Source organism: Sapajus apella, unplaced genomic scaffold, assembly GCF_009761245.1.
Source record: "Sapajus apella isolate SASKATOON/1434 unplaced genomic scaffold, GSC_monkey_1.0 scaffold105, whole genome shotgun sequence".
In the NCBI taxonomy this organism is placed as follows: Eukaryota; Metazoa; Chordata; class Mammalia; order Primates; family Cebidae; genus Sapajus; species Sapajus apella.
Window position 1 is genome coordinate 443,908 of NW_022437045.1, and position 27,787 is coordinate 471,694.

The following is a 27,787-nucleotide window of genomic DNA, read 5'->3' on the forward strand; positions in this document are numbered from 1 at the left end:
AAACCTGCTGCTGAGGGTACTGAATTCCTCCCATGGCCCCAGGAGTCCGACCCTGGATGCCAATCGGATACCGCTGTGGGCCTGGGGGGCCATAGGAACCTCCTGGGTACGGGCTGCTCTGCTGAGGCTGAGAGTGAGGGTTACTGCCCATGCCATACAACTGAGGTCTCTTCATCACCACTGGATCCATAGGGCTGCCCTGTGAAGACATAAAAGAAGGTGGTTTATTAATTCAGTATTTATTAATAAGGCAGGAATTTCAGTTATGTTAACATACGCATTAATAACACAACTGTCCTTAAGTTTTGAAAATAATAAAAACAATGACCTCACAAATAAAAACCCAGCAAGCCATTAAGGAAAAAACCTAGTTGGATACAAGAAATTTCATGTTTTACTTTTAGAAAGATTTTAACAATTAAGAGAGCTCTGGAGTAAACAATACTAAAATAGATTTTGCACCATAAGCAGAGAGAAAACATTTGCATCGAAAATTCAATTATACATACACGAAAAGAACATGATAGTTAAGCTCACCCACCTCCTTTTAGCTTACTAGTAACAAGAGCAGGGGGTATTGACTGATTGGCATTTTCTGCCTTCAAAGTATTCTTAGAACAATGATTTTATTTTGGAACTGAGTCTGCAAGTCTTCATCAAACCTTCGTGCAACCGAGTGTTCATTAAGAAGTGAAAAGATAGATTTTAGATAATACACATGTCCAGGGTAAAGATTTTGTTCAAAGACCAGCAGTGTGCAGGGATGAGCACCCTGACTGTGAGTCACAGAACCTCTCCCCATGTAAGTCAGCATCTTACCAAACACAACCAGCTCACAAGTAGACTTTGAATTTTATTTTTGGTTTGGTGAGTCAGGCCCTGGGCTGCAGGGCCAAGGTCATATGGAAGGGCCAGGAGTGGAGCCTCAGCCCATTACATCCCAGAGTGCCAAAGGAACAAAGCAATGAGGAGGAAGGCCCTTATCCGGTGCTACAGCAGCAGGCAGCCTTCACCCAACAGCTCCTTCCTTCCCTCCTCTGCCCTTCCAAAACCACATATTGATCCCTACTGTGTACCAGATGCTATGTTCACACTGAGGAAAGTACATGGGGACTTTCAGGAAGGCCTATGAAATAGCAGGATAAGTTCAAGACCATCCTGGCAAGATCACAAGACCCTGTCTCTACAAAAAAACAAAAATTTAGCCAGGTGTGGTGGCAGGCTCAAGATCACTTGAGCCCAGGAGTTTGAGAACAGCCTGGCCAACATGGTGAAACCCCATCTCTACTAAAAGTATAAAAATTAGTTGGGCATGGTGGCACATGCCTGAAATCCCACCTACTCGGGAGGCTGAGGCAGGAGAATCGATAGAACCCACGGGACAGAGGCTGCAGTGAGCCGAGATTACGCCACTGCACTCCAGCCTGGGTGACAGAGTGAGACTGTCTCAAAAAAAGAAAAAAAAAATCAGGATAAAGGGGAATAACACGTTCAAGGTGGGAAGGAACAGCACATACAGTACCACAGGGCAGAAGAAACAGCACAAGAAAAGGCACCGGCTCAAGGCAGATGAACTGCCTGTTGTGCATCAGGAAATAAAAAAACTTCTGGATCCAAGTGAAGCATGAATCTGCAGAGAAGATGCTGAAACAGGCAGAAGCCAGAACATGGGTGCGCCCTGCAGGGCACCCTACAGGCGCAGAATGCCTCTGACAGAAGAACACAGGACTGCTTCCTTGAGCACCCGACCTGGCTGGAAGCAGGTCAGGTTGCCGTGGCAGGCAGGTGAGGCTGAGGTCCTGAACTGGCAGCAGTGGTGGGAGGAAGCAAGCCCAGCTCCAAGTCACAGGAGGGAAATGCAGCAGGATTTGGAGACCAAAGCAGTGATGGAAGCCAGCAGCCAAGTGAGATGGAGCGTGCAGAGGGAGAAGCCAATCACCGTCTCCCCAGGAGCGGAAGCCTTCAGCGGTCTACACAGGGAACTTGAGGCTCTGATATGAAATCCAGGTGAAAATACCCAGAAGGAAGATACACAATGAGTTGCAGCTTGGGGAGGAAGGGCTGACCTAGAAAAATCAGTAGAGAAGTCAGCAGAGAGGACATCTGCACCCAGAGGGCAGAGTTTTTCTCTGTTTTATTCACTATTATATCTCCGGGGCGTAAGTTCAACAGTGTAACCAGCACATTAATTGATGAATTAATCAATAGGAAGCAATAAAACCCATGAACTTTATTTAGGAGGAATATGTGAAAGGAAAACAATGGGTATGAACAGAATCCTAGAGAATATCACCGCTTAAGGGAAACAGGAAAATGAGCCCACAGACAAGCTGGAAGAATGGTCAGAAAATGTAGTTAGAGACTCTGGAGAGTGTGGTATTACGAGGGGAGGGAGTCAGGTGTAGCAACAAACAGGCGTGCCAAATGCAGCCCAGGAATGGTCAGGTGAAGGGTAAAGGCTTCTGCTATACTTGACAAGGAGGCCACTGACGTACTTGACAAGGAGGCCCCTGACGTGCTTGGCAAGGACAGTCTCGTGGCAGAGGTGACGGCTGACGCTAGGATGGAGGAGAGCTGAAAAGGGAAGGCAGGCATGCAGACCCTGAGAACTGCCAGTCCTCCCTTCCACTGGCACTCCCACTCCAAGGCTGCAGGGGTCCCTCCCCTTCTCTTCCTTCCTCAGTACTCTGATGCTCACTTTATGGATCTGGTGAATCCACTGACCACACATTTACTAAGCACCTACTATGTGCGTTGTGCCTGCATTGGAAGCAGAAGGATGAACAAGCCTCCATGTCCTGGAGATGCACTGAAGGAGACAGACTAAACAGGTCACAGTGCAACACGGCAGACATCCTGAAGGGACAAGGCACCAAGGCACAGCAAGAAGAGAGTGTCTCACTGGGTGTGCCATGAGTTTTAACAAAGGCCTCCTATAGGAATTACCTGAGCTCAGTCCCGAGGCACTCACCGGAATGTGCCGGGAACCCATCTCACCTAAATGAAGCTCTGTGGGGGACGTGAGAGGAAAGAGGGTGCTTTGCCCCAGGCCCCACAGCCTACAAAGAATTGATCTGCTCAAAACTCACCGAGTGATGCAATTTTAAACTGTTACTACTTTCACCAGTCAAGATAGTGTTTGGACTTAAAATAACAGTATATTTTTTTGCCCAAATAATACACTGATTTTATACAACCTGAGCTGCCTTCATAATTAAGTGTACAAACATAGATGTTGGTATATTTGTAATAATACTAAAATCTAGGGCAAAGAATTCATTTTCTCACAATTATTTAAATTAGAATGTATGCCCGATAAAAATAAAATGTGATTATTTTCTAGATTTTCTTGCAAAAGATAAAACTTTTTTATGGAAGTATGAAAATCAATGCTGAGCTGGTGATTTCGAAATCAGCCAAGTGAATGAAGGGCCTACGGAGAGGCTGAGTAAATCAAATTTCAGGCTAAATTTCCAATACGGGGCCCTGAGGCAGTCGTATCTTCACATTCAATCTAGACAGCCCAGGGCAGAGGAAAGGTCTACTTATTTCACTTCAAATAGTACAGGACCAAAACTGCCTTAATTAAAGCAGAAATGTTAAACGGGAAAATGATTGAAATGTCTATGTTTTAATGCTATAGATAACAGTGCAGCAAATTCATCTTATCAGTGACTAAAATTGTTTTGTAATATCTGTCTTATCACTGCCATCAACTCTCACAGTCCTACTTAAAATTCAGTTAATTTGCACCATGTCAAAAATGTTAGCTTAACCCTGAGATTTCTGAAAATCGAAAGCATGAAATACACAGATTATCTGAACCTCTCAAAATGTACCAAATATCTTTCAATGAGACTTCAGATAGAAAAACAGATATTCGTACAGTGCAAATTATTTAATTTTAACTTCTCCTTATGGCCTATTATTAAATATTCGTCCAGAGTCCAAATCCACCCTGCTGTGTACTCTCACTATTTTGAGCATTAAATATGTATGACTGAGGGTCTCAACCCCTGCTTCTCACTACTAGTCCCTGAAAGAAACCAAAAATCGGCCAGGGGCAGTGGCTCACGTCTGTAATCCCAGCACTTTGGGAAGCCAAGGTGGGTAGATTGCCTGAGTTCAGTAATTTAAGACCAGCCTGGGCAACATGGTGAAAGCCCATCTCTACTAAAATACAAAAATTTAGCTAGACCTGGTGGCAGGCACCTGTAATCCCAGCTACTCAGGAGGCTGATGCAGGAGAATTGCTTGAACCCGGGAGGTGGAGGTTGCAGTGACCTGAGATAACACCACTGCACTCCAGCTTGGGCAACAGAGTGAGACTCTGTTTCAAATAAATAAAATAAATAAATAAAATCTAGGACTTCCGCAGAAGAGAAAGGCCAACCTGCTTCTCATATTCGTATCTAACCTGAAGCAATTTTATGTTTTTTGTTTTGTTTTGTTTTTTGAGACAGGGTCTTGCTCTGTCACCCAGGCTGGTATGCAGTGGCATGATCTCGGCTCACTGCAGCCTCCACCTCCTGGGTTCAAGTGTTTCTTGTGTCTCAGCCTGAGTAGCTTGGATTATGGGTACACACCACCATGCCCGGCTTACTTTTGTATTTTTTGAAGAGACAGGATTTTGCCATGTTGGCCAGGCTGGTCTCGAACTCCTGACCTCAAGTGATTCACCCGCCTCGGCCTCCCAAAATGCTGGGATTACAGGCGTGAGCCACCCCACCTGGCCAATTTTATGTTTTTTAACATCTATCCGGGTTGACCATTTTCATTTCTCACATAAAGTTTATGCTCTACCAGGGTTATCACCCACATCAAAAATAGTCCTCAACAACTTCTCTAATAGGTTGTCCTGTTTTCCTTTTAGACGGCATTCCACAACTGCTGCAGCTTGAGTTTCAACTCCGCAGAGTAAGACAAGTGCTGCTAAGGCCACAATATACACATCACCATTTTCAAAGAGCTCTTAACCTAACCAGTCTGGGTTTAGTCACTTGGCTTCTAATGCAATTTTATTACTTGATAAGACTTTCTTCCTCCTTATTCAAGTAAGCTTTTGGATGTACACGTAGGTAGGAGTTACTGCCTCTCTCTCTCTCTCACCCACATACACCCTTGCCAGGATCTCCTTTGGGGAAACTGCCACAGCAACCTCAAGTTTCAACCTCCAGTAACCTCAAGTTTCCCATCTCTGGGACTATTAACTAAGGAAGAAATACACCGTCTATTTTTAAGACATGTTTGTATATAGATTCTTCTAAGCATACTGGGTGGCACAATTCAGCTATACCACATGTTAAACAGGCTTTCAGAGGCTGGCCTGGGAATCCAACTGTCCTTTTTAAGATGATCCAAGCTAAAGAACAATTTGCTTATGTACTTTTAGTATGTTTTAGATGTATTTTATCCTTTTTATATTTAGATACTCCATTATCACACTTTCAGAGTATCCTTACACATGTATTTATAGTAAAAGATATCTGTGTAATTGTATTTGCTCCTAAATATCAAATTAAGGACATAGTTTCTTAGATACGACTTTTTTTTTTTTTTTTTTTTAATTTTTTGAGATGGAGTCTCGCTCTGCCACCCAGGCTGGAGTGCAGTGGTGCAATCTCGGCTCATGACAGCCTCCACTTCCTGGGTTCAAGCAGTTCCCTGCCTCAGCCTCCCAAGTAGCTGAGAATACAGGCGCCCACCACCACATTCAGCTAATTTTTGTATTTTTAGTAGAGACAGAGTTTCACCATGTTGACTAGGCTGATCTTGAACTCCTGACCTTGTGATCCACCTGCCTTGGCTTCCCAAAGTGCTGGAATTACAGACATGAGCTGCCGCACCCAGCCTAGTAGATATGTCTTTATGAGTATCACAGCTTACTACTTTTTTCAACCCAATTCCTTCAACCACAAGTTGGAGAAATGGTTCACAAAAAACAAGAAAACCCACAGAAAGAACTATCAATCTTGTCAATCTATCATCATTTCTACGCATGAAAATTAAACAAGGGCGGATGGAACACTCTTTCCCTTTTGAACCATTGTCTGGGAAACAACATTCTCTTACTAGTAACTAAAGAAAACTTTTGAAACCTGTTCCGACTCTAATTCTCTCGCTCAAATGGGGCGGGGGCTGTTTATTCACGTCTGCAGCTGTGTACCACATGGCACTGCCCAGCAGGGAAGCAGGGGCTCTGGATTCAGAACGGATTCACAGCCTGTCCCACCACAGACCTCGAGTATGCTGTGACCTTATTTCTAAGTTTTCTCATTCACTAAAGAAGAAATAAAACCTACCTTGCAATTATTATCGACATCAAATTCATCAGTGCTATAAAGGCTCTCAGAGGTCATAGGGCACCTGGAGCCCAGGGTCCACCTACTCACTGAGAAAAAATGGACCAGTCCAACTGTGCAGAAGTAGGGAATCCATTGCCCAGCAGTAACAAACCGACACAGCGGACTACGCACAGGCAGGTAGAGGACACGTCAGGTCACGTGCAGCTCCTTCAACACTGATGCACATGGATCACGGCCATGTGAAACAAGCCCGATAAGGATCGGGGTCAGCCACAGCGGCCTGCAAATAGTTGATGTCGTATCGGGAAGCAATCTGTGTTTACTTTCCTGTGATGGTGTCTAAATATAGCTCGAAATGCCTGTTTTTCCCTGAGCATATTACAAACACTACTCTGGCTCTCTGGAAAGGGAGAACAGGAGGTGGCTGCACATGGCCAGCTACTGTGTCCTCCTCCCTTGCACACCCCCCTGGTCACGGCACACACAGAACAGTGGGCGGTGGAGGCCCGCTCCACCTCACTGCAGAGGTCCCCTGCCACATGTCAGTGGCACCACCCAGAAGCCACTGCGGAATAGACTTTAGAGCTGCTGTACATACATGCAGAAGACACAAGTAAAATCAATGATAATAATGAATACACACTCTTGGTCAGGTTCTCCTAATGGCATGAAAACCCGTTTAAGGCAAAAGTATGAGTGGGCACTACAAGTGCCTACTCCTCTCTAAGCCAGAAAGAACCAAGAATCTCAGCTACCACTGCCACCACTACTGCAGAATGTAATCACCGAAGAGAATCTCTCATGCCCGAATCTCGCATGCCCAATGACTCGGGTCCACAGTCCCTTCTCTGGTCTGGTGCGATCATCAGACTGAAGTAGGATAACATGCAACCCTCACCTAAAACCACTGTTTTTTTACTCCAACTCACAACAAAATAATGCCTGCTTAGTAAGACTTGAACTAACACGAGAACTTTGAACGTGGGTATCAACACAGAGAAGTTCCTTTTGTCAATATAGGAATATTTGCCACATTTTCCAGTGGTATAGAAAGGATCAATAAATGGGATTCTAAGATATTGGACAAGACCAGCCATGCATGGCAGCTCACACCTGTAATCCCAGCACTTTGGGAGGCTAAGGCGGGCAGATCACCTGAGGTCCAGAATTCAAGATTAGCCTGGCCAACATGGTGAAACCCCTTCTCTACTAAAAATGGAAAAATTAGCTGGGCATGGTGGCACATGTCTGTAATCCCAGCTACTTGGGATTACAAAAAAAAAATTTTTTTAAAGATATTGGACAAAGCAGAAAAGGTTGTTTTGTTATTAACTGTAAGAACCACCAAATTATTGATGCCCTCTAACTATGACATCATTACCAGTGTTGGGGGAGAGACCTCAAAACACTCATAACTGACAGAAAGATGACCTGTGTTTTAGTCTTGGTTTTGGTTTTCTTAAGCAAGGTGTACAGAACATACGTATCTGTGGAACCATGGAATCCCCAATTTAGCATACAGTGTCAGGAGTTCATGAAACTCACTCTAGAAACCCATCCAAAGACCCCTGGCTTGCCCTATCAAATAATGACAACATATGCCATGTATTTGCAAGCACTTTAATATATTCTGATGTGAATCACAGTTCTTAAGACACCCTGACAAAAGACTCAAAGATTCGGCAATGAAACTCAGAACCTTAGAACTGCAGAGAGCCTCACTGGTCCATAAGTGATGCACATACAAATCCCTTCAAAGCATCTACAATGAACGTTATGAATTTCTTCCTCCTCTGTAACAAAAGTCTGCTCCCTGTCATTTAGACCCATTGGGATTACTTTGGTCCTTTGGCAGGATATATTTGAAGATACCTATAAGCTATTTCCCTTTTCTGCAAGACATATACCTATCCTCAGCCCCCTCAACACAAAAGGTAATTTAGGGGGAGAGGATGGGAACAGTTCTTGCTTCCTTTTTCCAGAACCTGAACTGCTAAAAATACAGTGTAAAAGCTCTGTGCCCTTGGCAGCCCATCTTCACATCAGCTGTAACTAAACTCTACCTCCCCATCTCCTATCAGACACTTGGTGAGTTGACCCTAGTGAAGTCTGTCTTTATCTCTGCTTGTTTACATTTTGCTTATTTCTGATCACCATTCTACCAGGATGAGATTTTTTTCAGATTTTGATTTGGATCTAACATATTATAGTAACTATATTTTGTAGTTTGACATCAACCATCAATGCAATCAGCATACGATTTCACACAAGTCTTCATCATTGAAAACACTGAAGAGGTGGCGAAGGGACTCACCACCAAAGCTATTCATCAAGACTGGTGTAAATCCAAGCATCGGCATTCTTGAAGCAGATCTGCACAGAAACCTTTCCACTGGTCCCCAGGAAGCCTCTCATTCCCTTACTACTCTTTTTTTTTTTTTCCAGACAGAGTCGCACTCTGATGCCCAGACTGGAGTGCAATGGCATAATCTCGGCTCACTGCAACCCCTGCCTACCTGGTTCACGGGATTCTCCTGCCTCAGACTCCCGAGTAGGCGGGACTACAGGCACATGCCACCACACCCAGCTAATTATTGTATTTTTAGTAGAGGCGGGGTCTCACCATGTTGGCCAGGATGGTCTTGATCTCTTGACCTTGCGATCCGCCTGCTTCAGCCTCCCAAAGTGTTGGGATTACAGGCGTGAGCCCCGTAAGGCGTGAGGCGCCCGGCCCCCCTTACTACTCTTGCTATGCAAGTACAATTCCATATTTGCTTTTAGGTGACCACCTCTTGACCACTTCAAATTCCTACATCTTTTCTAATATATAAAATAAATCCAAAGTTTAGAAACATAATTTGAGGAAGAGGTTGTAAGAGGGAAAAGGCAGGGGGTTTCAAGTCAGACAAACCTGGGTGAGAATCCTGTCTGTGCTGCTTATTCACCATGTAGACTTAGGCTATTCAACAGAATACGGTCACACTCACCTTGCAGTGCTACTGGTGGATTAAATGAGATACCGCAGGATTTATCACATAAAAAGAGCTTCCTCAATCTCTTTTCTTTTACTCTTAACAGATTAGCAAATTGAAGTCAGAGCAAAACCACTCAATAATTTAATCTACATATTTTCCTGTCTCCCCAGCAGACTGTTAATTAAAGGTGAAAATTTTGTCTTATTCATCTTTGCATACCTGGCACTTAGCACAATGCCTGGCATAATTAACATTTGTTAACTAGAGAAGGAATGTTAGCAGGGCTCTAAGGAGAATGTAGTCCTTTTGATAACCACTAGATAGAAGAGGAAAAGACCCTTCTAGACTCCCCTCCCTGCAGACAAAGCTTCACTTTTCACAAGTTCACCCAGACCATGGCTTCCATCACCTCCCCAAGCTTCTGTCTCCCAAATGCTGCTTCCTTGGCTGCTTCCTCCAGTCCCCAGAACTCTGTGTGCAACATTCCTGCCCAGACGTCTGCAGGTTCCTCTCCGTCTCTCTCTGATCTCAAAGACACCCCATCCACCCAGATGTCCAAGTCAGAATCCAGAACATGTCCTGACCCCTCCACTCCTCTCCACCACAGCCAGCTCCTCACCAAGTCAGTCTGTGGGACCCATCATCACTGCCAGCAGGAAATCTCCCCTCCAACCAAACTGGCCTCCACGGGGCTCTAGAAAAATCACATACATTCCACCAGTGGGCCTTCCAACATGCCATCCTTTGACCTAGAACAAGTTCTGCTCTCCTCCTGCAGAACTCAGCTCCAACATCATGTCCTTAGAGAAGCCCTCCCTGAACTCCAGGCCCGGGCAGGATCCTCTCAGAGTAACAGTGGGCTCATCTGCTTGACTACTTGATCAATGTCTGTCCCCCAACCCAGACTGTCCCAGAGGAAAGGAGTTCAGAAGAGGAGGAAAACAAGTATCAGGCCCATTTACAGTATCATCCAGGTGCTACAGAATAAGTCCAGAAAGGCAGACTATTTCGGTTCTCTAGTTTTTGCCTGATTTTTATAAATTGGCAAAACCTATTATTAGCTTCATCTCCAAAGCTCAGCAGCTTGTAAGTCAGTTCAATGAGTAAATTACTGTCTGACTAAACTACACTTTTAAATTTAATTTAGCAAATGTAATAATTTTATAAACAAACCAAAGGCTATATATATTGTTTATTTTGAAAGTAAATTAGATCTAAAAGTAATACCAAAATAGTAACAGAATATATTTCCATTTTCCCTTACATTTGTTACTCTTGCTACCCAAAAAAAAACTGTAAAGCTCTTATCATGGCTTTAACACTTTCTAACATTTACATCTCTAAGTATGCAGTATCGTTCAGATCCATGTGGCACTACTGACAGCCTAGCAGCAAGCACTTATTTAAGAAGGAGAAATAATATAGTATATTTCCCATACAAATATACATTCAAATTGAGAAAGCAGCTTTTGTGAGAATATGTCAAACTTTAACCCCACTGCTGTCGCTATGTGATGCTGAAGAAAGCTTCCACTTAACTTCTTTGCACCTCAGTTAATGCATCTGTACACAGAGAACACTACCACTATCATTTCAGAGCTGTTACAGAATCGGAGATAATATATTCAAGTTCTTGGCACATATCAGGCTTTTTTTTTTTTAAAGGACAGATTTTTTATCATATTATATGAAAGTATAATTCCAGAATAATCAATAAGGCATGGAAACCCTCTACTCCTCCATCAATGAGCAGAAGATAGACATTGCTAATCAATCCTAGTATTATTTTTCCTAAGTCCAGTAAGCCTCAGAATCTTTTATCCTGCGGAGTTGCGGGCAGTATCAGAATCTGCGCACAGAAAAAGCAATTTGCCATCTACAGTAAAATGGAAAGAGCACAAAAGTATGTCATCAGGTACACCTGGGTTCACATCTCTCTCCTACTTCTGACTGGTGATGAAATGTTAAGTAAATTCAAGTGCTCTCAGCCTCAATTTCCCCACCTCTCAAGTAAAAATAATACCTCCCTCAGACAAACCATTCAAAAGATGTTTAGTGTGATTTGCAAAAATAAACAATTCCAAACACGCATCAGGGCACTACCCAAAGACGGAGAAGTTACGAATTTCCCCAGCAATCCCTGTGGTTGCTACCATGCCTCTTTCAAACTATTTTATCAATATTTTAAATAAGCAACTTTTAAAATGCCAATTAAAATATGAAAATTACCTATCTTGGGACAAACGGTGCTTGCTGTACTGATACACAGGTCACTTGTCCCTGGTTTTAAAATACTTCTCAGAGATATGGTACTATTAGATATCTACTTTGTCAGAGCTGTAACTAAGTGAAAGCATATATCTTGTAATGTGATTAATTATAGAAAAACAAGTTAACATGACTAATATATAGTCAAATCTCAGGTTCTTAAAAAAAAATAGGGCAAGTAAATTCAACATATAAAGGTCAGACAGACTGTTACACTGGAGGAAAGAAGACTGCTATATAGATGCTATTAGGACAATAGACAAAATTAGAACACAGATAAGAGGTTAAAGTATGTCATCAAATTTAAGTTTCCTGACAGTGATAAATACACTGAAGTGTCTGTAAGAGCATATGCTTGCTCTTACATTCTGAAATACATTCTGAAGTATCCAGGAGTAAAGAAGCAGGATGTATACAACCTACTCTCAAAAATGATTCTAAGAAAGTGCATTACAGTACAAATAAAATAAATGATGGATGAACAGATGGATGGATGGAGGAATAGACAGAATAATAAAGTAAATGTAGCAAAATGTAGAAATGTCAGGCATCAAAATAAAAGATACACAGGATTTCTCTACTCTATTCTTGCAACTTTGCTGTAAATTTCAAAATAAAACTTTTGTGGGCCTTTTTTGTTTTGTTTTGTTTTATTTTTTTAAGACAGGGTCTTTGCTCTGTCACACAGGCTAGAGTGCAGTGGTGCACTCACGGCTCACGGCAGCCTCAAATTCCTGGGCTCAACCCATCCTCCCACCTCAGCCTCCCACATAGCTGGGACCACAAGCATGTGCCAGCATACCTGGCTAATTTTTTATTTTTTGTAGAGATGGGGTCTTGCTATGTTGCCCAGACTGGTCTCAAACTCCCGGGCTCAAGTGATCTTCCTGCCTCGGCCTCCCAAAGAGCTGGGATTATGGGTGTGAGTCACAACATCTGCCTGCTTTTTTGATACGGATTCTTAGTCTGCAGCCCAGGCTGGAATGTAGAGATGCAATCTCAGATCACCGCAACCTCCACCTTCTGAGTTCATGCGATTCTCCTGCCTTGGCCTTCCAAGTAGCTGGGACTACAGGCGTGTGCCACCATGCCTGGCTAATTTTTTTTTTTTTTTAATTAAAGGGCAAATGGGATGAAGTTTCTTACTGTTCTAACATGCTATAATTCTAGAATCATCCCTTCTCCCTCCCTGCCAGACCTTCCAATTATACTGTGGTACCAAAAAGAATGTGGGCTGTTAGAGAGAATTCTCTTTTCTGTTGCATTCTTTGATCAGAAGTCTTATCAATAAACTTCCTTGAAGATCAAAAGTAAGAATGAGGACATAAAGGGGTCTGAAAAATCCAAAATTCAGAAGGACAAATTCAAATAAAGAAGGTTCGCCTCAAGGTGATGTGCCCTGCTACCCATCACGCCTCGGCCTGCCCTGTACCTGAACAGCCCTCTCGTACACCGCGAAGCCGGTAGCTGAGCACCCAACTCCAAGCCCATTTCTAGAACACTCCGTACCCAGCACAGCTGTGGTTGTCCTGTAAATGGAAGAAGCACTTGCAGACCCGTCAAGTACCAGTGGATTCAGTGGCTGGCCTTCACAAGGCTCCTCCGTTCACCACAGCTCTATTACTTAACAGAAACTAAACTTACCACAATCAACTACAACTCTCTGTTTATATCCGTCTCCTTTATCACACAGCAAGTTCTTTAAGGTCAGATATGTTGTTTTCCTCTTTCTAATTTTTCTTATAACCCCAACTTCTGACACCCAATGGACAACTATTATTCCTATTATTTCTTTAATAAAAAGCCAAAATTAAAGAAACCCAAGTGCGTCTTTTAAGCCCTACCTCACTCCAAGCCATCCTTTTCTAAATAATAGTGTACTTCTTCCTAGCTGTGTCAAGTGTTAAGTAATAAAATTATGAAAATCGATACACTGTCTGACTTATAACAGGCACTTAATAAATGTTTGGTATGTGAATGTTGGAAAGACATCCATCTCCTATTCCAAGTGACTTCTGAATTCAAATTATAATGCTCCAAACATAGGCATTTTTTAATTTCTATGCTCTAACGTCACTATTGCTAGTATTTTAAAAATAGTATTTCCCAAATTATATTAATAGATGTTACTGTAATTAAGAATGGAAAATTGTATAAAGCACATGCCATTCTTTAAGACCAATAACATATATTAACATGAGAAAAATCTAAAATGTACTATATAGAAAAAACATATTTAACTTGGTTGAACTCAAACCTGTCTGGGCAACGTTTTTTAAAACAGAACACAGGAAAACATGAACTGGGATAATATAAAAATATAAAAATGCATTCCATTTTCATTGTTATCTAGGCCTACTTATGTAAACAGGCAAACTCTCAATAATATAAAGATAGATAGACAGAGCTTACCTGTAGATTTTTATAGATTGCTGGATGGTAACAGCAACAACAAGGTATGCTGGTCATATATCCTTAGCATTTATAGAAAATTATTAATCAAGTCCCACCTGAAACAATTTGTTAAATTGATTTTAATCACTGGGCCTCTCATGTGAAGCTTTGTATAATCAGCATTTCATTTACAAAATTAATTGCCTGATTGATTCTCAGGAGGCAGTTGCTGTCATTACCCTGCTGTCATAACTTCTGAGTAGGGTGTCACAACATGAAATTCTGACAGTATGAAGAGCACTGCTATTTTAAAAACGGGTGTGGGGAAAAAGGGAGATGGAAAGAAAACTAAAGGAGTTACATTATCCTTTTTAGCCTAAAAGAAAGTTGAAAGTGATTCATGCTGATTACACTTAATATCAATACCCTTCTGCTAAATGAATTAATATACAAATCTAGCATCAGGGCATGAAGGATTTTTACTATCTCAAAATGATAACTACACTGTATATGGACAAGCTCAACAATAGAAAATTATAGTCTACATTACAAAATACATGTCTTAATATGTCTACGTCAAGATAAAAGCAGCACTTGTACTGGCATATTATTTGTTTACTGCCAGCCATTTCAATTTCCCATACTCTTTCTTTCTTATGCTTTCTAATAAAAAAAAGGTATAACTAGAAATTTTTGGAATTTACAATGCAGATACAAAATATATCCACTTTATGTATACTCAAAACACATAAGCACATGGTCTTTTAACAATATTTGAATATTATTGTTATATACATACTTTTATAACGAATTTCTTGCTCACTAGTTAATCTTTAACAGTCTATTGATTATTGATGGGTCTTCACCTAAAAATCTGACATCACAATCAATTACAGAGAGATTAGGCTAAAAAGCATTTTTGCAGTTAAAAAAATGCATACATGAGTAGGACAGAACAAGGGAGGAAAGGAGGTTTTCAAAAGTTATTTAGTATCATCCTCCCAAAAGTGAGACAGCATTGCCTACATCGTATTTCAAGTGCATCCACATAAACATCAAACCAGCCAAAGATTCTATTTTTCTTTATCATTAATTTGCTTTCTCAGAAAGATGCCCAATTCTACCCAAGTCCCTTAATCTTGGGGCCCCATTTCTCCTGCAAGCTTATGGTTGCATTTCCCACATCCTCAACATTACCTAAAAGCAGGGTTGACCACCCCAAGCCAACTTGTTTTCAAAGGCATAAAATCACTTCCAGAATACAGAGGGGGGCATATTTAAAGCAACCCCCATTCACTGCAGTCCAATTCCAAACAGGGCCTCTTTTAAATAAGTCACCTTGAATTTTAAAAAGGCCCCCTCTGGAGACCAGATGTACTTTACATTGGTGGTTTTTGTTTCTGAGACAGGGTCTCTGTCACCCAGGCTGGAGTGCAGTGGTAATCATGGTTTACCCAGCTCAAGTGATCCTCCCACCTCAGCCTCCTCAGTAGCTGGGACTATAGGCACGCGCCACCATGCCCAGCTAATTTTTGTTGTATTTTTTGTAGAGATAAGGTCTTGCCATGTTGCCCAGGCTGGTCTCAAACTACTGGGCTCAAGTGATCCTCCTGCTTTAGCCCCCCAAAGTGCTGGAATTACAGGCAGGAGCCATAGCTCCAGATGTATTAATATTTTACCTTCCTTTCAGCACATGGAATTTTGATTCTTAGGTATTCCTTTTAAAAGAATTATCACTGGCCAGGCGCGGTGGCTCACGACTGTAATCCCAGCATTTTGGGAGGCCGAGGTGGGCGGATCGCAAGATCTAGAGATCAAGACCATCCTGGCCAACATGGTGAAACCCCGTCTCTACCAAAAAATACAAAAATTAGCTGGGCGTGGTGGCATGCGCCTGTAGTCACAGCTACTAGAGAGGCTCAGGCAGGAGAACTGCTTGAACCCAGGGGGTGGAGATTGCAGTGAACCGAGACTGCGACACTGCACTCCAGCCTGGCACCTGGTGACAGAGCAAGACTCTGTCTCAAAAAAATAATAACAAGTATCACCGTATAAATTTACTCTATTATCTTGTGACCAAAGGCATGTTGTTTGCTGGCACACTGTACCCACTCTCGTGGTGCAGGCTAACATGAGGAATCCACAGCGAGGGGAATAAAGGCAGGGTCCAACCAACGCATGCATCCTTCAGATGGGGTCTGGAGGGCAGGTCCCTCCTGAACCTCTCGTTATTCCACTGCAAAAAATAGCAACAGCTCCCAGTTCTCGCTTGGCTCACAAGGATGCCCTAAGTACCAATAAGGTAATATTGCCAACCACCATTTTAGTTGGAGGAAAACATCTCCTAGAGCAGGTAATTTGCTCAAGATCATATTATAATAGATAAGGATCATGATGCTTTTGGGGGAAGGCAGCTATACCCCAGCAGATATCCCTTGAGATAAGCAGAATAACTGGAAGACTTTCTTTGCCTGCTACAGACTGAATTGTATCTCTCACCACAATTCCTAAGTTGAAACCCTAATGTCCAAAGTGACTGTATTTGGGACTACTGTCTATGAAGACGTAATGAAGGTTAAAAGAGGCCATGAACGTGGGTTCTAATCCGACAGGATTGATGTCCTTTTAAGAAGAGAGCCTGGGATTCTGGTGCAGGCATGCACAGGCCCTTGCATCCTCTCTCTCCCCCCGTACATGCTCAGAAAGACCATGTGGGCACAGAGAGAGGTGGCAGCTGCCTACGAGCCCAGGGAAGAGACCTCAGAATGAAAACTACCTGCAAACTACGTTGATCTCAGACTGCCAGCCTCCAGAACTGAGAGGGAGAGATTCTGTCCAGCATTTTGTCAAGGCAGCATAAACAGACCACTGCTACTTTTATGAATTGTCACACACAACCTGTAGTGGGCAGAATTCTAAAATAAATCCATGGGATTTATGACCCTGGTGTCCACACTTTTGTGTAAGCATCTCCTCTTGAGTATGGGTAAGACCTATGACTTGTATCTAACTAAGAAAATAAAGCAAAAGAAGGTTTTTTGCTGGTATAGTAAAGCCCCTCCCTAACCAGGTGACATTAAGTTAATCAAAACAGTGTCCTGGATGGCCTGGCCTAATCTGGTGAGTGCTTTGGAAGAGAGTTCAGGCCTTCCCAGAAGTTAGAGATTATCTCTGCTGGTGGCACTGGAGAAGCAGGCAGGTATGCATTCGACAGCCACCAGGAAATAAATTCTGCCGGCAGTCTGAGGTGGCCTTCCCCAGTCAAGCCTCTAGATGAGAATGCAGCCCAGCTGATACCTGGATTGCAGGCCTTCTGAGACCCCAAGCAGAGGATGGCAGCTAAGCCATGCCTGGACTCCTGACCTCCAGAAACTCATATAATCAATGTGTGTGTGTTTTGTTTTTGTGACGGCTTCTCACTCTGTCACCCAGGCTGGAGTGCAGTGGTGCGATCTCGGCTCACTGCAACCTCCACCTCCCGGGTTCAAGCAGCTCTCTACCTCAGCCTCTCACGTAGCTGGAATTACAGGCACCCACCACCATGCCTGGCTAATTTTTGTTTTTTGAGGGGAGAGAGGGCTTCACCATTTTGGCCGGGCTGCTCTCAAATTCCTGACATCGTAAACCACCCACCTTAGCCTCCCAGAGTGCTGAGATTATAGGCATGAGCCACCACGCCTGGCCATATGTGTGTTCTTTTAAGCCATTGAATTTGTTATGCAGCAATAGCAGACTAATCCACAAGCCAATAAAAATAACATGCATTTCATATAGCTCTTCCTCACTCTTGCCCCTCCCACGTAAGACCTGCTGCTGTGCAAATATTGGTGTTGGTGCTCTCACATTCTCACTGATCGGAAGCCTGAAGACACACAATTCCAGAAGTTATTGGGGCTGGTTCCTCATCTTTCAGACATTCGCTCTAGGATCACCCTCCCTGTAAAGTTTGTCTTGAAGCCGCCAGGCAAAATAAAAATGATCAAGAGATCAGAGACCCCTGAGGAAACCTGTGTTATAAAATTTAGAAGGCTTGGTTGCCACTGTCTGTTTATTTGTCTTCTGTTGACACCAGAGGCCGTGAAATAGGAAGATATTTACAAACCAAAGGAGAATACCACTCTGGCTTTGCAACAGAGACAAAACAAGAGCAGGAATCCAACGCAGCTCCAGGAGCTGAGGCAAGTTCCTCAACTCCCTAGACCTCAATCCCCTCATCTACAAAGCAAGCAGGCTTGCAGGTAGATCTTTGGTAAATGGCAGCTGCTACCATTTACACTTTTATCCCCAGAACCTAGCACAATGGATACCTGTAGATGGAATCAGTATGACAAAATATTCTTGAGAGGTCACCCTAAATTCTAACTCAGAAAAACAGCAAAAAAGCTAGCAATAATATCAACATAGGAAAATCTGTAAAAAATAGTGAACTGAAAATAAGTTGTTTAAACTGTGACTAATAGTACACGTGTATATGCTGACAAGAAATAGAAATGATTTTTTTTTTTGAGACAGAGTTTTGCTCTTGTTACTCAGGCTGGAGTGCAATGGCGTGATCTCTGCTTACCGCAACCTCTGCCTCCCGGGTTCAAGCGATTCTCCTGCCTCAGCCTCCCAAGCAGCTGGTACTACAGGCATGCGACACCACACCCAGCTAATTTTGTAGTTTTAGTAGAGACGGGGTTTCTCCATGTTGGTCAGGCTGGTCTCCAATTCCCGACCTTAGGTGAGCCACCTGCCTCGCCCTCCCAAAATACTGGGATTACAGGTGTGAGCCACCGTGCCCAGCCTAGAAATGATTTTAAATAGCTATTTTTCCCCGTCCTATACTTCACATGTAAAGCAGCAAAGGTCACGCACCCGGCCTGCTGCACCTCATGATCTTTGCCTCACTCCGAAACTGATTCCTCAGCCACATGCTGTGCAGATCTCCCAGGTGATTGCTTAAACCCTGAGGTTTACAGCTGTATCTCTTTGTCCTTTGCGCTACCTGACCATGTAACAAACTGTGTCCACCTCCACACAGCTGACTTTACCTAGCCTACCGTGCTGAGCCACATCAGAGCTAAGGCCAGCTCCACTTTCTGGCAGCCCTCAGCCCAGGTGACTTCAGAAGGCTACTTCTGAATCATTTTTGAATGAACCAACAAACTCAAACTCAAGAGAAAGAAAGTTCTTTTTTTTTTTATTAAAAAAAAAAAAAAAAAAACGGGCGCGGTGGCTCAAGCCTATAATCCCAGCACTTTGGGAGGCCGAGGTGGGTGGATCACAAGGTCAAGAGATCGAGACCATCCTGGTCAACACGGTGAAACCCCGTCTCTACTAAAAATACAAAAAATTAGCTGTGCATGGTGGTGCGTGCTTGTAATCCCAGCTACTCAGGAGGCTGAGGCAGGAGAATTGCCTGAACCCAGGAGACGGAGGTTGCGGTGAGCCGAGATCGCGCCATTGCACTCCAGCCTGGGTAACAAGAGTGAAACTCCGTCCCAAAAAAAAAAAAAAAAAAAAGGCAAATCTTCACATGCTCTTGACAATGGTGGTGGTACAAGAGCTTCAGATATGGCCACTTACCTCAAACCTACATCTAACCCAGTAATTTTATGTAATGCAATTGATTCGTTAGTATCATTTTACAATGCTGATTAGGTTTCTCTAAAATCCTGTTTATTAATTTGCTTCCTTTAAGCATGCATAGTTACTAAGTTGTTTTCCAACGAGATTAGGCATCACACGGAAAGATTACACTACAGCAGTGAAAGGGCACTCCAGGGATTGTTTCCTCTAGATCTCAAAATTAAAATAGGCGAAAATTTTACAACCGTAAAATTTCTTTTTCAAAAGAAAGCTTAATTTATACACAGGATTCTGGATCCGTAAAATGTCAATATCCCATCATGACATCCTGTGTACACAGCGACATCTCTCACAAAGCACACGAAGCTAAGGCCAGCAGACTCGGTGTGCCTATCACGTGCTGACTTCCTCTTAATCAGGAGGTCAGTCGTGGTATGACACTGCTCAGCAGTGCAAAGAGCGGAAACAGAATAAGCCTTTACGTGCCAGCTTGAAAGTATAAAGAATAAGCAACGTAAAGGAGCCCCAAAAAAAAGACGCCCGATACTTTATAAAATTAGGTTACTGATGTCTTACTTTTAAAAGATTAATAGCAAATCAACAAACCAAATTAGTAAAATGAATGAAAACCTCCAAAAAGAAACTTCAGTGATTTGCTAAGCCATGTGACTTTGATTAACTTTAACTGGCGTCACACAGATTAAAATAAACTCGTGTGTACAAATTTTAAGGCATTTCTCCCCAAAGCACAATGAAATAAAAATCCTTAACACTGTTTTTAATCAAGGATCTTAGTGCCTCTAAGAATGTTTGTTAAAAGAAGTTTCTCTCCTTTCATCAAGCAAAAATAAAAGCATTTATATTTTAACACCAAATGAACAAATAAAGAATGTGCACAACTAATAAATCCTTATTAAACAATACAGATAATGTTTTTATTTTCAATTTTCATAGTGGCATGTAGATTAGAAAAAGTTCTTTATGGAGAGTTAGTATACTTATAAATATGTATAAATACATTTTTTAAATATCAGCTGAAACCAAAAACAAAACAGGTAAAAAAGAGAACGAAAGAAAAAAGGTATGATTGCAAGGAAATCTGTGGTATGAGGACTGTAAGAGAGTGACAAGCACTGACTTTAGCAACAGGGCTGCTCTGGTTCACGGTCAATGTAGGCTACAGCCTGTACTCCCAAGAGCATCACGTGACAGGCTGCCAAGAATGCAGTGAAGGCTCCCATTTTTCAAGAGAGATTATTTACAGAGTTAAAGCCTACATTTCACTATAATACCTACTGAGTACCATACCTAAAAAAGAATGAGGACGCTGGAGTATTTCAAGATCAACATTATACCACTACATGTTCTCCTTTCTGTTTTCCCTGTTCTTATTTCTAAAGCTAACAAGACAGAATGAAAATAACTCCAGGAAAAATAAAATAAAATCCAGCTGATGTCTTCCAAACAGGAAACGCTCTTATCTCTCAATTACTTTTGAAATTTCAATTACTAAATCCAATTACTTTGAAATATCTACCTCTGCTTCTGCTTTGGGATACAATAGGGTTAAAGCCTCAACAGAAACACAGCTTAACAATGAAGAGGTTGTATTTTTACAGCACACTCGTGGTAAGATGTTACAGACAGCGTTGAATGACACGGGAGTCTAGGACTCTATCTGAGGCTGTCAGAAAAGGAAGTCATGCAGGGCTCAGACCCCAAAGACCCTATCCTGACCCTTCCAGGCAAATCCTGCCAACTGCCTCAGAAGAGGGTGACATTCAAAAATGATTCCGCAGTCCACAGTAACAAAATGACATTGTGTTTTTTTCATTGTTCAGTGACTGCTTAGAGAACTGAAAACCTCTCCTGCTTAAACACTAAATTACCCACAGAAAAAAAGCAGAACCACTGTGGTGTGATCCAAGCAACTTTCTGTAAGGAAAAGGTCAGTCGGAGAACACATACAATATCATCTTATATACAAATGTTTATGTTTATGTAATTGTCTATGTTCACATGCAGTATTTTAAAATTTAAAAATCAACTTAAAAACACATTTAACTTAAGAGCAGATACTTCTGGGAAATGGAAGCAGTAAAAGAGAGTTTAAATATTAAACATACATGTTTTTGCCAGTGTTTGAATCTTTTAATAATCAAACTATATTAACGTACTACATGTCTGTAATTACCTTAAAAAAAAAAAAAAAACCCTTAAGAAATAAACTCAAAACTCTGGGGGGAAAAATTAAAGAACTGACAGAGCTCCTAGAACATAAAGAAACTCAATTACATGGTGGGCAGTAAAAACCAAAACAAAACAGAGAGCCCTGAGCCTGTTTTCTGACGTGCTTGCTTAAGGCGTTTCCGCCACCGCGTGATCCGCTGGCTCCCTCCACCCTGGGCTCTTCCACTCCATAGATCTCAACTTCTCCCAGCTCCCTGTTAGCTGAGATGCTAGAAAATAAAGAGTTGTGTAGACAAAGATGCTTCATTGGGTGGGGCATGGGGGCTGTGCAAGACTCGGATGGAACTGGAAATGAAAAAACGCACGCTGTCCAGGGGTTGGCAAGCTGCGGCCCTCCTGCCAAATCTGGTCCACTGCTTGGTTTTTGTAGGACCCATAAGCTAAGAATATGTTTTACATTTTTAAATGGTTGGGGGAAGAAATCAAAAGAAGAGTATTTTAAGACATGTAAAATTACATGAAATTCAATTTCAGCATCCATAGCTCTCCTGGCACGCAGCCTCCTCCCACGTTCATTTACGGGTTGTCTATGGACACTTCAGCGCTGCCTTGGCGGAGCTGAGTAGTGGAAACAAACATTGTCTGGCCCAGAAAACCTGAAATATTTACTATCTGGCCCTTTATAGGAAAAGGTTGCTGACCCCCTGATCCAAACGTGTGTCTAAGCTAAAGAATCACTGTAACATATCACAGCAACAGTGTGAGGTGCAAAAGCTCAGATTTGGGTCTCAAAACCTGGTTTGAAATCAAGTCGTGTCCTTAACCAAGTCACTGTGCCTCAGCTTAAGCGCACACAAAACAGGGATATTAACCAAACCTCCCAAGATTACTGTGGGGACTAAGTAAGAAAAGCACTTTGGAAATTATTAATTGACCTGTAAAGTAGTATTATTCAGCAAAAGCAAACAATTCCCATTTAAACTTTGGTTGAAAATATGATGCAGTAAAGTCTGTGAAATGTATTTTTAGAAGAAAGGACAAGCAGAGAGCAGGAACAAGCAGACAGCAGGAACACCTCCAAACCAGCTCTAAGGAGGTTCTGAAAGCCAGAGGTAGAACCTGTTCTTCAACTGAGCGGCATGGTAAGGTGCGGTGTCCCAACTTCAGAAACTAAAAGAACTTTCCAAAGATCATAAGCTTTGCTTTTTAAAAACCTTCAAAGGTTTGTTTAATGTGCTGAACATGAGTTTATCATTTATTAAGGACCTAGGCAATGCGCTCTTCCAGCAGCTCACTTAATCCTTATTTTACAGACAAGGAAACAGAAGCTCAACAAGGTTTATGGTTATGATTTTGGGACCCAGCATTAAATCCAATTTAGTGAATGTGACACAGAAAAAGTTGCCAATATGAAAATTAGAAATGAGCTTTCTAACCAGAGTGAGGGGAAATCACATTACAAGGTTTCAAAGCTGAAAAATGTGGCCAGGCACAGTGGCTCACGCCTGTAATCCCAACATATCAGGAGGCCAAGGCAGGAGGATCACTTGAGGCCAGGAGTCTGAGACCAACCTAGGCAACACAGCGAGACTCCATTTCCACAAAACATTAAAAAATTAGCTGGTTGTGACGGTGCACGCCTGTAGTCCCAGCTACTTAGGAAGCTGAGGTAGGAGGATCACCTGAGCCCAGGAGTTCCAGGCTGCAGTGAGTTATGATGGTGCCATTGCACTCCACTGTCTCTAAATAAACAAATAAATAATTAAAAAGTTGCAAAGTGTATGTAATTCTCTTTCCTATTTTTTTCTTCTGTGTGTGGAAAGGAAAGGAAAGCAAAGGTGACATTTGGATAGAAAAAAATTTTTCTTGTAGGCCCTCTGAGAGCGGAGAGCAGACTCCTATACACAAATCAGCAGCTACCCTTCCTTGGTGAAATGCAAACCTGCTAGATTTCCTCAATAATAGTAATGGGTAATAACAATAGCCAACACTTGGAAAATACTTCCTGTATGCTTTAAACATGTGACCTCATTTAATCCTCAAAACAACCCCAGACCTTAGATATTATCACTATCCCCATTTTACAAAAAATGAGTGGCAGAGCTGGGGATTCAGACCACATGACTCCCGGGCCTATCCTGTTTCCTCGTTCCCTCACTACATAACCAGCACAGCAAGCTGCAGGTGGAAGCAAAGTGTCCCCACCAGATTTGCCCTAAGATTCAAATCCAAGGAGCCAACGCTACACCCCTGAAAAACAAGGGCTCAACCCAGAAACTCTAACTAGGCCTACTGGATAAGCTGAGAGAGGTCTGTTCCCGTCACAGTAGTATAAACAAACAAATGCATAGTTATAATTAGCAATTACTAGCTAAACAGCCAGGGGTTGGTTAAGTGAAGTACTAAAATTTAGTGAGATGTTTACGTCTGTTAAACTCGTGTCCTATTTACATGTCACTTTATAAATACTGGTCATTAGCATTACTGCCTAATCTTTAAATTTTATATTTTAGCCTAAGCTTTAAATTTTATATTTTAAGGGTGGGGGAAACAAGAACAGTAAGACACAAAAAGGGCCAATCAGATCACCTCTCTCTTAGAGGTAATAAAATTCTTCAGTGGATTCTATGACCTATGGAATAAGATGTCATCTTTTCATGATACACTGATACGGTTTGGCAGTGCCCCCACTCAAATCTCATCTTGAATTATAATTCCCATAATCCCCGTGTGTTGTGGGAGGGACTCGGCGGGAGGTGATTGAATCATGGGGGCAGTTTCCCCCATCCTGTTCTCAGGACTGTGAGTTAGTTCTCATGAGATCTGAGGGCTTTATAAGGGGCTCCCTGCTTCGCTAGGCACTCATTCTCTCCCATGCCACCCTGTGAAGAGGTGCCTTCTGCCATGATTCTAAGTTTCCTGAGGCCTCTCCAGGTATGCAGAACTGAGAGTCAAATAAACCTCTTTCCTTTATAAATTACCCAGTCTCGGGTATCTCTTCATAGCAGTGTTGAGAACGGACTAACACAGTAAACAAAGCTCTCTTTATGATCTGGCCCCTAATTATCAATGTAATCCAAAATTGAGGGGCGTCCTTTTTTTTTTTGAGACAAAGTCTCACTGTGTCAGCCAGGTTGTTGTGCAGTGGTGTGATCTCGTCTCACCGCAACCTCCACTTCTAGGTTCAAGTGATTCTTTTGCCTCAGCCTCCCAAGAAGCTGGAACTACAAGTGTGCATCACCACACCTAGCTAATTTTTGTATTTTCTGGTAGAGACAGGGTTTCACCATGTTGTCCAGGCTGTCGAACTCCTGACCTCAAGTGATCGGACAGTCTCAGCCTCCCAAACTGCTGGGATTATAGGAGTAACCACCATGTCCAGCCTTGATGGGTATTCTTTAGAAACATTTTCTACCATACCAGGGAATTCAACGTTACAATTACTATTACCTCTGCTACTAACATTTAATGAACACTTATTTTACATTGGACATAAAGCTATATGCTTTACACACCTCACCTAACTTAGCTTTCTTAGCAATCATGTAAACCAAGTTTCGTCATCCCTATTTTGCAGATGAGGAAAACGAGGCTAAGTGTTTCCTAAACATGATGAAAAATGGCCAGATTTTTAATATGTATTGGCAAAAAAGGTAATAACAGACACCCAGAAACAATCGTATAGCAAATCCCACCCAAGGCAGGATATGCAATGGGACACTTATAACTAATCCTTAACTCAATGTGCACAGCTGGGGAGGGACAGGAAGAACCAGATTAAAATAGGAAACTTTTTTTAAAAAAAGATAAAATGAAAGAAAGAAAAAATACATCATGAAAACAAAAATAAAGCATTCACTTGAAAGGGGAAGAAAAATCATAAATGCAAAATGAAAGCAAAGATAAGTTTAGTTAAGTATAAGACAGGTAAGTGCAGAGGGATGAAGATGGTGGATCGATAAATATGTACAGATGGACAGCTTGGAGTACAATGAAAGGAAAGGAAAATATTTTGGTTCCCTCTTAAAAAGGCAAGTAGCAGCCACTACAATCTTTGCAAGATCCATTACTCTTCTACATTGAAAAATCACAGGAAATGTATCTGCATTTCTATTATACAACATTATAAATGTGGACTGCATTTCCTAAATAAAATGTTGGCTCTTAAATCTTCATTGAAAAACTTAATAAATGTACATGACCACACACACACAAATTCCATCATCTCTCCATACTAGAGTCAGTGTGATAAAAAGAAAACATGGTTGCTTGAAAGTTATATAACCAATTTACTATACTCTTTTTTTTTTTTTGGAGACAGAGTCTCACTCTGTCGCCCAGGCTAGAGTGCAGTGGCGCAATCTCAGCTCACTGCAACATCTGCCTCCTGGGTTCAAGTGACTCTACTGCCTCAGCTTCCTGAGAAGCTGGGATTACAGGCACACGCCACCATGCCCAACTAATTTTTGTATTTTTAGAAGAGACAGGGTTTCACCATATTGGTCAGGATGGTCTCAATCTCTTGACCTCATGATCCACCTGCCTCAGTCTCCCAAATTGCTGAGATTACGGATGTGAGACACTGTACCCGGCCCAATGTACTATACTCTTTACGTATACCTATCACTATAAAAGTAAGAAAAAAAAAATACGTTGGGGGGACAGAAAAAAAAATGTTCATATTCACACATACACCCATTAGAAATAAAAACTACACGGAAGGTGGGAAAGTACAAGCAGCTGCATTAGTTAAAAGAATCATGCTTCATTTCTATTTCCCATATTTGTAATTATAATAAAACTGTGAACCTTATTGTGTACATACACAATACACACAAGCTACATACTCATAAACACGTTATGTACACAGATATTCATACATCTCTTTGCTTATGAGATGCTAAAAATACTTAGAAATATAAACAATAACCCTTAACTCATGCTTAGCCACAGAAAAACAATGCCAATACATAATCTTTCTCCTTAGCTAAAAGCTTTGCTCTGTATGGCATTTTTTTTTGGCCATTCAACGACCTATGCTAGAAATCACAAGCCCCAGTGGGCTAGGAGAGCTGTAACCTTCTAACAGGTGGGGATCTTGAGAAATCCTCACCTGAGAGCCTACACAGAATCTTCAAAAAGAAAAGGGAAGGAACAGCCACAAATATAAAGTGCTCCTTCTTAAACCTCTGGCCATTCCTTAAATTAACATTTGATATTTTAAAAGTAAAAAGTATATGATTTAAATATTTTATTACTTTTCAGGTTAAGCATTATTATTCAAACTGCTAAATCCTAAAATGCAGGGTATTATTCCAAGTAGAATGAAACACAATGAATAGGAAAGAATATTAGCATAAAGAACTAAGATCCTTTATATATCATCAAGCTTTCAGAGACACTAAAAATGTATTTTTGCTTCATCTAATGATGATGTGAAGTAAAATGTTTGCAAACAGAAATTTATTTCTTCTAATCCATAGCCTACAGGACTTCTTAATTATTCCTCATGGCAACTCTGTAATCTCACACTTTCAGAAGGGCTGTGATTTTTCTGACATAGATAGAGGTCTTCTAGTGAAGACAAGCTGTGAAAAATTGGGTAGGAAAGAAGGAGAAAGGTGCCGTTAATAGCACCAGCCAGTTAAACGTTCAGTACGGCAATAATTTTGTCTCCATGCTTTTGACAATTTGTTTCACGCCTCATTTACTATGAAGAGTTAAAACATTTTAGTCAATCTTGAGAAAGCAATTGGATTTTTTTCCACACCAAAATGCACAACCTATTTCAACTACCAGGCCACAGGTTAAAGTTCAAACTGCAACACAGAGAGAAATCAAGGATTTTCCTCCAAACTTCGCAGAAGAAAAGAAATGCTCACTAGACTTAATTTATTTGCAGGGGATATAAAACAAAACAAAGTAAAACAGCCTTCTACATGTTTGGTTCCAAACAGCATTTTCTCTACTTAAAAGAAAAAAAAAGAAAAAAATCGGAAAACACAGACCCCCCTCCCTGCTCTTACGATCCTTAGACAACATGCCAGAGCCTGGATAGATGCTTCAATCAGAAGAAGAAATCTT

At 41.7% G+C, this 27,787-nt stretch overlaps 1 protein-coding gene and 1 long non-coding RNA gene across 6 annotated transcripts in view; one reads left to right on the forward strand and one right to left on the reverse strand.

The window, feature by feature from the left end:
* Nucleotides 1–27,787, reverse strand: part of ARID1B (AT-rich interaction domain 1B) — a 436,956-nt gene that overhangs the window by 385,536 nt on the left and 23,633 nt on the right. For all 5 annotated transcript variants that reach the window (XM_032258730.1, XM_032258727.1, XM_032258728.1 and 2 more), the window contains exon 2: nucleotides 5–199. In XM_032258730.1, coding sequence (XP_032114621.1) covers nucleotides 5–199 — 195 coding nt within the window. The remainder of the gene's footprint in view (nucleotides 1–4; nucleotides 200–27,787) is intronic.
* LOC116536885 lies at nucleotides 7,409–27,416 on the forward strand. Its single transcript, XR_004262849.1, has 3 exons — nucleotides 7,409–7,420; nucleotides 9,904–9,906; nucleotides 27,321–27,416. It is a non-coding gene; the product is annotated as an uncharacterized LOC116536885 (long non-coding RNA).